Genomic DNA, 14,216 nt, shown 5'->3' with positions numbered 1-14,216 from the left:
GGGAAGCCTGGGAGGCGACGTGGCGCGTTGTGGGTGGCTGAGGGAGGCGGCAGCGGACGTTTCCGGCGTGGCACGGACGCGTCTGGCGCGTGGAGGAATAAGAAGGCTAGGGTTAGGGGTGAAATTGATCCGAAAATTCGGGGGAGGGGGTGTTTATATAGGTAGAGGGAGCTAGGAGAGTCCAAATAAGGAGCGGTTTTCGCCCACACGATCGTGATCGAACGACCGAGAGCATGGAGGGGTTTTGGATGGTTTATGGGCCACTTTGGTGGGGTGTTGGGCTGCACACAAAAGGGGCTTTTATGGTACCCCGGTTAAACGTTGGAGCATGAAACAACCTCCAAATGGCATGAAACTTGACAAGTGGTCTACCGGTGGTGTACCAAGGCCGCTTGGCAAATCTCGGTCCATTCCGATAACGTTTAACACCCGCACAAGAAAAGAGACAAGAAGGGGATGCCGGATGACATAGGAGTGCCGGATTGCAAAACGGACAACGGGGAAAATGCTTAGATGCATGAGACGAACACATATGCAAAATGAAATGCACATGATGACATGACAAAATGCAACACGCAAGCAAATGACATGGCAATGCCGATGAATAACTGGCAGACACCTGGCGCATCGAAACCGGGGCGTTACACAGCGGCAGCTATCGGGTACCACTAATTCCTCAGGAGCAAGCTTATGCTAACCATGGGTCGCAGGAAGTTCAGGTTACTACAGCGGAAGGCTGCCCCAGGAGAGGGGCCGGGAGCCAGGCCCCTCCCCACGGTGCATGGAGCAAGGCATTTCTTGGAGGTAGGCCCTCTGTCGGGGAGGTGCTGCAAATCCTACCCCCGGCAGAGGACCCGTGGTCGCCGGGGGAACCGCTGGCGTCCCCATTGCCCCATTGACGTCGTCCTTGGTCTCCTGCCGCCGCCAATGGTGGTCGAGGGTGGCGCAAGGTGGGGCCCTCGTCTGGCGATATGAAGCAAGGCTCGATACCTGTGAAGAAGGCCTAGTGCCCGTGAAGCTCGCCGCCCATGACACTCTCACGTAATAATGAGTTGGGGCTCTGCATGCCCTGTAGTCTCTGGAGAGCCGCCCTCGGGCCTTGGGGGCTCCCTCCCATGCCCAGTGGCAGCACTTAGCTCCACGCTGGTGAGAAGACATCGAAGACTAGACTAGGTCCCAGACGCGACCTTTTTCTTTTTGCCTCCCTTTCTATGGTCGAGCTTCTTCACTTCGGATTTAAGTTGAAATTGAATTTGCATTTGCGTATGCGCGCGGGGGGGGGGGTGTCTTATCTTGTTCGTGTGATTTCTTGTGTTCTGGTTTCTGCCCTAGTTTGGCTTTTTGCACTAACTGCCTCCCCCCTGCGAGCCTCTCGCGGGCGGGGCTGGGCTAAGCGCACGCGTGCATGTCGTCCCGCGGCCGGCATGCGCCCTAGCGAGGCCCTCACCGCATGGTCAGCAGGTCCCTTAGAGGACCCTCGGAGGTTCACGGCCTCGCAAGCCTATTCAAGGCTTGTCCAGGCTAAAGGTAAACCACATCAACTAACTCATCGCAGGGCCTGTAATATCATGCAGGCGCACATTCAACGTCGCTCCTAAATGCATGTGGACAACAGTCTTTTTACATGAGGGGCTTCCCCTCCCAAAATCCTCTTACAATTTTAAGGGTCGTGCCTGAGCATTTTGTGTGCAGAGTAAATAGCAGGGGAACAAAGGATCAGTCAGACATATCGCTCATCGCACCCTCTTGGTCACCTCCAGAGGCATCACTGGCACCGCTGTCGCTGTCACTGACATCACCATCGCTATCATTGGCGCCGTCTTCACCGCCATTGACCACATCTCCTTCATCCGCGGCAACTATCACCACGTCGTTGTCAGAAGCAAAGGCCCTAACAAGAGCATCCACGTTGTCCTCCACCCACAGCGCCAGGTCGCCCTGGATGGCCTCGGGCACTAGGCGATGACGGCGCTGAAGTCGAAGTGGTGATTTGCGTTCTGAAGATGGCTGAAGATGCTGGAGAATGCACGCTCGAGCAGGCTGCGCCTCCTATCCTCGACAAGCTGGCGAGCTCTCTCAGAGTGGTTCTCCAGGTGTGTCACCACATCGGTGAAGAATTGAAGATGACTGGCATAGTTGGTCACGTGAGGATGAGGGGCGTCCGCGTCGCAGTTATTGCCCAGAGCCATATTGGCCCTGTTCCTAAGTTGCTGGAGCATGGGACCATGCATGTGCTCCAGTGTCTGCTGTTGAAGAATTTCTTCTCTGTTCTGCCGCGCAACAGACTCGGCGTCGTCGACCCGCTGTTGAAGAGGAAGCATCTCGGCACGGGTGGAGGCCAACTCAGTCTGCGCCGAGACCAGGGCGGCTGCGGTGGCCTCTGCGCGGTGTGTTGCTTCAGTCAGCTTGGACCTGAGAGCGACAGTCCTGCCCGCAGCCTCGGCTTCAATCAGCCCCAGCCTCTGGTCACACTCGCGCACAAGATCTGTGTGAACTTTCACCACGTGGCGGTTGACCTCTTCTTGGATTCGAACCTCTCGCGCGCCAACATCGTCCTTCACCTTGGTAACCTGGCGCTCCCTCATCTCCAACCGCTCAAGGTCAAGACTGCGCTCGGTGGCCTCCAGCATTAGCACTTCCTCACGCCTCCGGAGCTCCTCCTCTTCGACATGCGTCCCCTTCAATGACGCAAGGGCGGCCTAGCGCAGCTCCACTTGCTGCTCCAGGGAAGCGCTCCAGGCTTGGAGCTCCCACGCGCGCTTCTACGCGATCTCGCGACGATGATCTACTTCTCGAGCCTCCTCCAGAGCAAGGGAGAAGGCCTTTCGCGAGGCCGCAAGGGACGCCTCGGCCTTCGTGTTGTCAAGCTCGCGCTGATAGCGCGCGAGGTTGACTGCAACCTTCAGTTTGCGCCGCTCCTCAATCAGCCGTAGGCCCTCAGCTTCAGGACACGCGTCCACATCTGCAAGCTCGCCACCAAGATGGCCCATCGCGTCCATCGCCTTTTGGAGGAACTCTTGGTGAATGACGCTTCGCTCCCGCGCTCGCCTGAGCACGTCATCGATGTCGTCATCCGCCGCTGGCACTCTCGGCGGGCCCAGAAGCTGTTCGCCCCCTCTCGGCAGGGGGCTGGGGGCTGGTGCCCCCACGATTGCCGGACGGGCTCCGCAAGGGGCCCGGACCGGCGCAAGTCCATCCCCAGCAGAAGAGCCAAGGAACGACGCCAACCACTCGCCGTCCACGATCAGAGGAGGAGCCCTCGGCAGGCTGGTCATGCCACAGGCAAGGTCGCGAAGGAAAGGCAGCAAGGGCAAATGCTCAAGGCACCCTGCGGTCCGGATTACTTCTCCAGCTGAGCCCGCGTCAGGGGTAGCACACAAGCTCGAGACGCTCAAGCCCAGCTTTGAGGGCGAGGCCGGAGGAAGTTGCTTCTTGGGAGACTCCGCGGACTTGGCAAGAGGGATCCTGGAAAGTCACAGTCAGGAAAGGGAGCAGCAGTTGAGGATTTGCAACAATGAGGTACTTACTCATCTATGGCTAAAATACTTCCTATGCTTCAGCTGTCGGAAGGGGCGCCCATTGCCACTCGAATACTCCTTCCTCTTGCGAAGGGCGGTGAAGTCCACGCGAAACCGACCCAGGCGCTCGACATGCGGACCAACGCGTGGCGTGGCTGGAGAAGCACCCAAGCGGCCAACCTCAGGGGCGCCGATCTGGGAGGAGCAATCAGGCACCACCTCCTGATGGCCTGCCGAGGCCTTGGGGGCTCCGGCCTCGGAGCCGCGGGTTGCGTCCCCCCATCCACGACCACCTCATGGCGGGCTCACTACAAGAAATATGTCAACTTATGACCTTCTGTTAGTAACCCTCGAAGAATTGGTCATAAATTTATGACCATTTCAGACCAATTGGTCAAAAGCTGTTCGGGGGGCTCCAAACCCTAAACCATTGCGATCATTTTGGTCAGAAAGGTCGTAATTTCCTCACACGAAAAGGTCATAAAGCAAACAGCGCTAGTCCGCTGCCTTATTTCTAGTTGTTAACGACCAATATAGATGGTCATAGCCTTGTAAATTGTGGTGGGTTGCTATGACTAGGTGCCACCTCATCAGTTTTGCCTATGTGGCATGTCCATGTGGCAGTTTTTGCCCTAGGTTGTGAAGCAACCTATATTTCTGTCATTCCCAAAATTCCCAAAAAAATCTCATAAATTCTTTGGGTCATATCTTCGTCAAATATGTAAAAACCTTCCTTGCCTAGTTCAAAAATAATTCAAAAATATTCATTTTCCTATTCTGTTCAGAGTAACAGTTTGTGAAGGAAGTACCACTTTGGCATGTCCAAATAGTATCCATTTTCTACAGTGCTTTCCTATGCCCAAATAACCATCCTCCACCAAATGCCAGCTCAATCCATTCATTATTCTGAGCCGAGCTTCAACATTCGTATTTATGTCCAGTGTGGTGGTTTGCAAAGCAAGTACCACCTAGGCTCCTCCTTTTGAGCTGAAAATTTGTGAAAACGGTCTTCTTAGTGACTGATCATCCTCAGCCAAAACTCACGCCCATTAGCCATGTACATTTCCCGTACCGCTAATCAAACACTTGGTTGCTAATTCATGTTTGAGCATCGATTGGTCTCCTCGTGAGAATCTTATGTTGTAATTTTCTTCCTAGCACCAACCTGGGGAGTGCCCAACCCACTAGACATGCCTAGGCCACCCAGAACACATGGCAACGCCACGGTCACGCGGTGACCACGCGGCGGGCATGCGAGTTTACGCGCTCTAGAGATGGGGCCCTCGGCCACCGCCCAAACCTCGACGTATCGCCACCAAACCATGTATTTATGATTAAATAGGTCCTTATGTAACTAGAAATGATTTTTGGAAAAGATAAATAGCAAACTATGAGGCAGCTGCAGTTCAAAATTGCCCCGCTTCCATCTGAATCGGCAGAAATTTGTCTTTTTCACGAGAGGTGGATCAAAAAATTTTACACCAGACCATTTTGTCAATTGTGCATTAAATATGTCCTAGTATTTTATAAAAATGATTTGGTCCAATTTTGCAGCAATTATTTGGTAGTTCCTTCACAAAAAAACCACCTTTCGGGCACTCGAAAAATGGAAAATGGTTTTTTCGTCCAACGAAAATGAAAACTTCCTTAGGCAACATTGTTTGCTATTCCAATATGCACCCTTGTGCACAATATGAGATCATTTGAACAAACTATGCCATGAATGTGGCCATAAGATTGATCATTTGGCTTGAAAGCCATGAATCTTCACACTTGATAGCTCATTTTTGAGAACACTTTTTTAAAATAATTACCGTATTACAAGTTTATTATTTTTCCTGGAAGCTTGGTCACATATAATGACACAATGCGAAGGTGTTCTAATTTTTTGATTTTTTTGAATTTTTTATGCCCGTTTCAAAATGCGGTCAAAACGGTGGGCTTGACCGTTCCTAGCTAGTGCTTGAATATTGGAATTTTTTTGGTGTTTCTCTGATTAAATAGATACTTATGTACCTAGAAATGATTTTTGGAAAAAATAAATAGCAAACTATGAGGCAGCTGCAGTTCAAATTTGACCCGCTTCCAGCTAAATCGGCGGGAATTTGTCTTTTTCACCAGAGGTGGATCAAATTTTTTGACACCCAACCATTTTGTCAATTGTGCATTAAATATGTCCTAGTATTTTATAAAAATGATTTGGTCCAATTTTGCAACAATTATTTGGTAGTTCCTTCACAAAAAAACATCCTTTCGGGCACTCGAAGAATGGAAAATGGTTTGTTCATCCAAAGAAAATGAAAACTTCCTTAGGAAACATTGTTTGCCATTCCAATATGCACTCTTGTGCACAATATGAGATCATTTGAACAAACTATGCCATGAATGTGGCCATAAGATTGATCATTTGGCTTGAAAGCCATTGATCTCCACACATGATAGCTCGTTTCTGAGAACACTTTTTTAAAATAATTGTCGTATTACAAGTTTGTTATTTTTCCTGGGAATTTGGTCACATATGATGACACAATGCGAAGGTTTCCCAATTTTTAAATTTTTTTTGAATTTTTTATGCCTCTTTCAAAATGCGGTCAAAACGGCGGGAATGACCGTTCCTAGCTAGTGGTTGAATCTTGGAATTTTTTTGGTGTTTCTCTGATTAAATAGATACTTATTTACCTAGAAATGATTTTTGGAAAAAATAAATAGCAAACTATGAGGCAGCTGCAGTTCAAAATTGACCCGCTTCCAACTGAATCGGCGGAAATTTGTCTTTTTCACGAGAGGTGGATCAAATTTTTTTACAGCCAACCATTTTGTCAATTGTGCATTAAATATGGCCTAGAATTTTATAAAAATGATTTGGTCCAATTTTGCAACAATTATTTGGTAGTTCCTTCACAAAAAAACCTCCTTTCGGGCACTCGAAAAATGGAAAATGGTTTTTTCGTCCAAAGAAAATGAAAACTTCCTTAGGCAACATTGTTTGCCATTCCAAGATGCATCCTCGTAGATGTATAATCACACAATGCGAAGGTTTTTCAATTTTTTTTGTGAATTTCCTATGCCGATTTCAAATTGTGATCAAATTTGCCCGCATGACCCTTCTTAGTTAGGTGGTTAATAATGCAAAACTATTGGTTTGTCTATGATGAAATAGCTACTTTTGTATCCAAAAATGATTTTTTAGAAAATAAATAGCAAACTATAAGATACATGTAGTTCAAATTTGACTCGTTTCTTGCCGAATTGGCTGTTTCTCAAAATACCTAGAAAGATAGGAAATGCAATCAAATTGATGATCATCGATGAAAGGTGGTCTAACTTAAGTGAAAATTTTAGTGATGCCATTTTGCAAAATATTTTTGGTAACTGCCTCACAAACCTCCCTTGTTTTTAACACTAAGAAGAGGAAATTTTAATAGCTCATTTTTGAACCAATCAGGACGCAGCACACGGATCACCCCACTGTTTTCGATCTGAGCCGTCCGCCTCCTACTGATCCAACGTCTCTCCCTTCCTCGCTCGACCCCCTCCTTCCTGAGAAACCCTAGGTCAAGCGCTGCCGTCTCCCTCTCCCCGATCCAGACCCCTCCCCCGCCCCAGTGCCTGCTGCTCTTCTCCCCCAAATCCAGCCCCGCCGCCGAGCACCTCCGCCCCAACGCCAGCGACTCCGCCCACTACCCATCGCCGGACCCCCCGCGACCTCCGCCCTCTACCCCAACGCCGGCGACCCCCACCATCTGCATCTCCCCTCCCCTTCTCTCCAGCAAAATCCACCGGATCGACTCGACCCACACAGGCCGCGCCCAGATCTGCCGGTAGAGGAGGAGGAGCCTCCTCCCGCCACCACCTTGCCTCCTCCCGCCACGAGCAGAGCAGATCGGGCCGCGTGACAGCGGGCATGGAGGAGGACGCGGCGGCTGCTGCTGCCGTGGCACCCGACTCGTGGGAGACGGCCTACCTCGATGGGTCCATGAGCCGCCTGTTCCTCTCCTCCTCCTCCTCCGGTGGCGCAGCGCAAAGGGTCTCCTCCTCGCCCGACCTCGCCCACGACCACCATCAGCTTCTCGATGGTTCAGGGCCCGCCGCCACTTCAGGCCCCCCTCATCCCACCACCGGTTCAGGGTATTCTCGGCCTCAGATCGTGTGCCTTGGTGTTTTGTCCTGAAATAGGCTCTATGTATACATCTTTCCTGTGTGGATTGTTGTTTTCATGCAGTTAAATATTGACAAACTGTTGGAGTAGTGTTCCTGCCAAGGACTCTAATTGATCAGTGCATTTTCGAATTGAATCTAGCCCTGTTGGAAATGATGTGAACATGCTGTTTTTTTGTAGTCATGCTTACTTAAAAGATACTGATTCATAGATCATTAGGTAGCTAGCCTTACACATGCTATGAAATGTGTGACTTGTTTGAGGAGGTAGCTGTTCGAAGATCTCTGCAGCCGTTGCCTACTAGTACATTCATAGTAGATGGCTCTTGCCGTTTGACCCTGTTCATATATACAATTTTTGTTTGGAAGATCTCACAAACTGATAGTAGAGTTAGAGCATATTCATGAGTGCCTTGACTTGTCATATTGCCAGCAGATTTGTGAGAGATGTACAAGGTCATTAAGCTGTGTTTGTGTTCCTGTCTTTTGCATAACTGTTGTAGGAGCCTTCCTGGTGGTTAGTGTCTTTTGCATAAAGTTTGCTTGTAATATTTGTTGATGAACCAGTAGTTTTAAGGCATTTGCAGTAGCTTCCGTTGTGATTTATGACAGTCAGCTAAGGTTCCCCGGGTTCAGTTACGAAATTTTCTTTGTGTGTTTCCCTCCCTTGCTTATCTTCTGGCTGGTGAGCATTTTGCTGCACAATGCTCATTTTGCTGCTAGTGTCCATTTCACAGTTTTTTTACTATGTTTTGGCCTAGTTTTGTTCACGTGTATAATAAGCATCCTGAATGCTCATTTAGCAGTGTATTAATAACACTGCTAGTTTTGTTCACGTGTATTCAGATTATACACTGTGTTATTAAACTGCACAATGCTCATCCTGTTGTCTACTTGTCGATAGGCTGCCATGTCTTTTCCACTTTTCTTTTCGCTTTCTGTAATGCTAACTTGACGGTAACCCTATAGTTTGTTGGCTGTTGCAAACCCAGCAGCGGCGCTTCCATTTTAACGCATGTACTAGTGTGCTAAAACTTGCAAAAGACACAAATCTTGAGCTTTCTTTATCGGCTTGTTGCTGCTGCTCCTTGTGTACAATGATTGATGTTGTTGTAGTTAGTGTTGTAGAGGAAGAAAGAGGATATATTTATATTACTTGCTTCTGCTGCTTATATATAGACCTGTATGTATGTTTACTTCATTTCTTCCTTGTCTCTTCGATCCCCTCCTAATGAATTTGTTTGTTCGATTTGGATTAGCAGGCTCGTCCCTGGACCAGATGTTCAAGTACAGCCCCATCCACCGCATCGACCTGGAGCCAGGTATGTACTCGTCTTGTTGAACAAATCGGACAGATGCTTCATGGCCTAATGCTTGATGCTAAGCGTTAATACATGGATCTGTAGCGGTCTAGATGAAGAGCGTGATTTGATTTGTTTGGGTTTGAATTGATCGTGTGCGTGTGTGTGTGTGTGTGTCTACAGGGGAGCATGCTTAAGTTACTACTGTATTGTTCTTTTATGTCCTGCTACAGTTTGACACTATTAATTAGGCTTGCTGGACATGTCATGGTACAAGCCTTTGTCTTTTTTAGCATCAACAAATGTTTATCTACTGTAAAGTACTATTAATTAGGATACAGCAGTAACTATAATAGCAGTAACTGTTTGGAGAAATGACTCCAAACAGAGTTGCATAATTACCAATGATACATTTTTTTCTAATTTTTGCATTAGAGCAAACTGGTGTAGCTAGCTGGACTATGCAGCCATGAATCAGGAAGTAGCATATTCAGATTTGCTAATAGAAAAAATGTATTAAAAACTTTAAATTTGTCTATTAGAGATAGAAGTATCGATTGTACCTGTTAAACAAGCATCAATTCTTCCTGGAATGTTTGTCTATCAGCTAGTATGATGGCATATTAACATTTTTCTCAGGGTGCTAGAGTCGCATACTCTTGGGTTCCATGTTAAAACAAACTAATGGCTATATATCTTAGTAATATTAAACAAAGCTATATGGCTGTTGATGATATATCTTAGTAATTTTAGTTTTGGATGTGTCCAATGCAAACATTACTATCAACTGTCAAGTTGATTCTAAAATGTCTCATGAACTTCATTATTCTGTTATTTATTGTTAAATATGTTGTTAGATCTACTTCTATTTTGTTCCTAAATATTTTGTTTTGTAACGTGCAGATCCTGGGCTTTAATGTTTCTTCGTGAGCATCAGTAAAAAGAAGTCGGAGGAAGAATATTTCTTGCTCATTGGAGCTAGTTCTGAGAGTAATGGAGTCCTTTATGCTGCTCCTATTTGTATGTGTGTTATGTGATGTAGCAGAATGTGGCTCCTGTGATTGTACACTTGTGGAGCTTGTTATCTGATTGTAAACTTGATGCTGATCACATTTGTATGTGTGTTATATGATGTAGCACTTTGATGGTTGATAATATTTGAAGTATTTCGTGTGTTTTCTGTGTGCCAATTTAAATACCAGGTATTTATTTGTGTGAAATAAAAAATGAAGAATATTGGGGACCCACCTGACTATAAAAAAAAGAAATAAAATGAAACTGTTGAGATAAAAAGGCCGTGGGCCAAAAATAAAAAGGCTGCAATGTTAGGCTTGGTCCATGAAGCTGACAAAAAATTCACAGGAAAAAAATATAAATGGGCTGAATTAATGGGCTCGGCCCATGTAAAACCCCCAATTGGACCGGGCTGATTTTAACCAACGACCTTTTCAATTCGTCGCAATTTTGCCACGTCAGATTGCCATGTCGGATCCGACATGGCCTGGGGAGAGAGCTAGCGACCAAAACAGAAGGTCATAGGATCAACGACCTTTTGTTAAAGGTCGCTATAGTCAGTTTACGACCGCGAGCTTTTGACCTTCTGTTTTTGGTCACAAAAAGGTCATAAATGGAAATTTGTGACCTTTCAGTGACCAATAGTGGTGGTCATAAGTTGACATATTTCTTGTAGTGGCTTCACAAGCTCCAAAGGATGACGCTTCAAGAACCCCATGCAGCGTCAGCGCCATGACACCAGAGCTCCAGCTTCAAGCGATGCTTGCCTCCCGTCACCCGCTCCCGGGGCAAGATCGGTGCTGGCGACGTGGAAGGGAGCCACGGCGACAGGATTCTCGCGAGGCCCTGCAAGGCCAGCCGGGAGCAACCCCCATTCGTCGAAGAGAAGCATCTCTCTCGCGAACTCAGCCCTATTTGAGCAGAGATACAGGAGGCTACCCCCGTGCCGAATATCGCCCGGCGAAGGGTCGCCAGTCAAGACCTCAAGCACCATCTTCAGCGTTTCGGGCGCCAGTTCTGTCTCCTCAAGCCTCATGCGGTCCAGGTCGCCCGTCAGGGCCCAGATTGGCCAGGAATGTCACTAAAGGGGAGCAATGCGACACTGGAGGAACTCCTTCACCACCCTGGGCGCAGTCACGCCAAGCTCTCTCAACCTCCTCGGTCGATACCAGATGAAGGAGAGTTGGGGCCTCACGAGTCTCTCATGGCCCCAGCCTGGATTGGGGACAGCAGGCAACGTCGGAGGCGAGAGCAGGGGGCTGAGCACCCCGACATACACATACATCCACCATGTCCGGAATCCACTCGTGGAAGGCGGGAGGTGAAAATCGATCCCTAGGGCGGCCGTCTCTTCCACGGCCTGGAAGCTCATGCACCCCGAGCACTGCAAGGGGTCGGTCACACACTACAAAAAAATACACTTCCGTGATGATACGTGTTTGTCACAGTAGGTCGCGTTTTTTTCATGCATGTACATCCATGACGATTTTATGACAGATTCAAGATAGTCATACCTGTGTTGTCGTAGAAGTGTTCCATGACATTACCAAAATTATCATCACGGAAGTGTCCACTTCCATGACGATAAATCGCGCGTCACGGAAGTGCTTTCGTCAAGGGTGACCGACACGTGGCATCCACTGTAACGGAACGTCGTTAAGCTATCGGGTCAGGTTTTGGATCCGATAACCCGTTAACAGCCCCGACCAATGGGGATTTTCCACGTGTAAAATCATCATTGGCTGGAGGAAACACGTGTCAGCTCATCGTTGGGACAGATGTCATCCACTCATTGGACAGAAGGCGCCTATGATACGTCGGCACGTGGCACGGCCCAACAGAGGCCCATTCCTGTGAAAAGTCCGGCCCGTTTGACTTGGTCAAAAGGTGGCGGGTCGGCCCATGGAAAGCCTGTTAACGGCCTATTCGCATATAGCCTGTTTATAGCCCGCTAACCCAAGGCCCGTTACGCCCTATCCGAATTAGGCCCAGTAGCGTCATTTGGGCCATCAAATATGATTCCAGCCTGTTTTCACTTCTGGCCAATGTATGGACCATGACGTCTTTCGGCCCATATGAGACCCTTTGTAACTCTTGGCCCATTAACGGCCCGCGGTGAAACTGGCCCGTAAAGAACAGTGTATCACTTTACACCCATTAACGGCCCATGGTGAAACTGACCCGTAATGAACAGTGCATCACTTTATACCCATTAACGGCCCATTATTCTGTTGGGCTGTTTCCAACCCATGTTATCTTTCGGCCTTCTAAGAGCCCATTTATTCTTGGGCTCATTTCCAGCATTCGTTTACTTACGACCCATTATTGTCACTTTCTGCTTGTGGGCCAAATTCAGCCTGTGGTTACAGTCGGCCCGTTTGTGGTCCGTTAATACGTTGGACCGATTTCATAGCGTAATCAAATATGGCCTATTAACGATGGCCCGTTGATGTCTACTACACAACCTTCTTCTTGTAGACGTTGTTGGGCCTGCAAGTGCACAGGTTTGTAGGACAGTAGAAAATTCACCTCAAGTGGATGACCTAAGGTTTATCAATCCGTGGGAGGCGTAGGATGAAGATGGTCTCTCTCAAACAACCCTGCAACCAAATAACATGAAGTCCCTTGTGTCCCCAACACACCCAATGCAATGGTAAATTGTATAGGTGCACTAGTTCGGTGAAGAGATGGTGATACAAGTGCAATATGGATAGTAGATATAGGTTTTTGTAATCTTAAAATATAAAAACAGCAAGGTAACTAATGATAAAAGTGATTGTAAACAGTATTGCAATGGTAGGAAACAAGGCATAGGGTTCATACTGTCACTAGTGCAAGTTCTTTCAACAATAATAACATAATTGGATCATATAACTATCCCTCAACATGCAACAAAGAGTCACTCCAAAGCCACTAATAGCGGAGAACAAATGAAGAGATTATGGTAGGGTACGAAACCACCTCAAAGTTATCCTTTCTGTTCTATTTATTCAAGAGTCCGTAGTAAAATAACACGAAGCTATTCTTTCCGTTCAATCTATCATAGAGTTCATACTAGAATAACACCTTAAGACACAAATCAACCAAATCCCTAATGTCACCTAGATACTCCATTGTCACCTCAAGTATCCGTGGGCATGATTGTATGATATGCACCACACAATCTCAGATTCATCTATTCAACCAACACAAAGTACTTCAAAGAGTGCCCCAAAGTTTCTACCCAAGAGTCAAGACGAAAACGTGTGCCAACCCTTATGCATAGGTTCATGGGCGGAACCCGCAAGTTGATCACCAAAACATACATCAAGTGGATCACGTGATATCCCATTGTCACCACAGATAAACACGACAAGACATACATCAAGTGTTCTCAAATCCTTAAAGACTCAATCCGACAAGATAACTTCAAAGGGAAAACTCAATTCATCACAAGAGAGTAGAGGGGGAGAAACATCATAAGATCCAACTATAATAACAAAGCTCGCGATACATCAAGATCAAGCCATAGAGAGAACACGAGAGAGAGAGATCAAACACATAGCTACTAGTACATACCCTCAGCCCCGAGGGTGAACTACTCCCTCCTCGTCATGGAGAGTGTCGGGATGATGAAGATGGCCACTAGTGATGGGTTCCCCCTCCGGCAGGGTGCCGGAATGAGCTCCCGAGAGGTTTTTGGTGGCTACAGATGCTTGCGGCGGCGGAACTCCGGATCTATCTTCTTCTTCGATGTTGTTAGGGTACGTGGGCTTATATAGGCAAAAGAAGTCGGTCGGGGGAGCCTCGAGGGGCCCACGAGAGTGGAGGGCGCGCCCAGGGGGGTGGGCGCACCCCCCTATCTCGTGGCTTCCTCGATGCTTCCCCGGCTTGCACTCCAATTTTCCTGGATCACGTTCGTTCCAAAAATCACGCTGCCGAAGGTTTCATTCTGTTTGGACTCCGTTTGATATTCCTTTTCTTCGAAATACCAAAACAGGCAATAAAACAACAATATGGGTTGGGCCTCCGGTTAATAGGTTAGTCCCAAAAGTAATATAAAAGTGTATAATAAAGCCCATAAACATTCAAAACAGATAATAAAATAGCATGGATGCTTCATAAATTATAGATACGTTGGATACGTATCAGCATCCCCAAGCTTAATTTCTGCTCGTCCTCGAGTAGGTAAATGATAAAAGAAATAATTTATGAAGTGTGAATGCAAGAAGGTGCACAAGTTTGA

General features: G+C 47.4%; 1 protein-coding gene across 1 annotated transcript; it reads left to right on the top strand.

Moving 5' to 3' along the window:
• Window positions 1-7,116: 7,116 nt before the first annotated feature.
• Window positions 7,117-10,129, top strand: LOC119305858. Its single transcript, XM_037582264.1, has 3 exons — window positions 7,117-7,646; window positions 8,939-8,998; window positions 9,881-10,129. Exons 1-3 carry the CDS (start codon window positions 7,423-7,425, stop codon window positions 9,915-9,917), a joined length of 321 nt encoding a protein of 106 aa, XP_037438161.1. The 5' UTR covers window positions 7,117-7,422; the 3' UTR covers window positions 9,918-10,129.
• The last annotated feature ends 4,087 nt before the right edge of the window (window positions 10,130-14,216 follow it).

Source organism: Triticum dicoccoides, chromosome 5B (genome assembly GCF_002162155.2).
Source record: "Triticum dicoccoides isolate Atlit2015 ecotype Zavitan chromosome 5B, WEW_v2.0, whole genome shotgun sequence".
Classification (NCBI taxonomy): domain Eukaryota; kingdom Viridiplantae; phylum Streptophyta; class Magnoliopsida; order Poales; family Poaceae; genus Triticum; species Triticum dicoccoides.
This window is presented reverse-complemented; position numbering and strand designations above follow the sequence as displayed.

Coding starts and splice junctions, on each gene's coding strand:
- LOC119305858 (XM_037582264.1), top strand. CDS start 7,423: ATGGAGGAGGACGCGGCGGCTGCTGCTGCCGTGGCACCCGACTCGTGG. Junction 7,647..8,938: donor CATCCCACCACCGGTTCAGG/GTATTCTCGGCC, acceptor TTGGATTAGCAG/GCTCGTCCCTGGACCAGATG. Junction 8,999..9,880: donor CCGCATCGACCTGGAGCCAG/GTATGTACTCGT, acceptor TGTAACGTGCAG/ATCCTGGGCTTTAATGTTTC.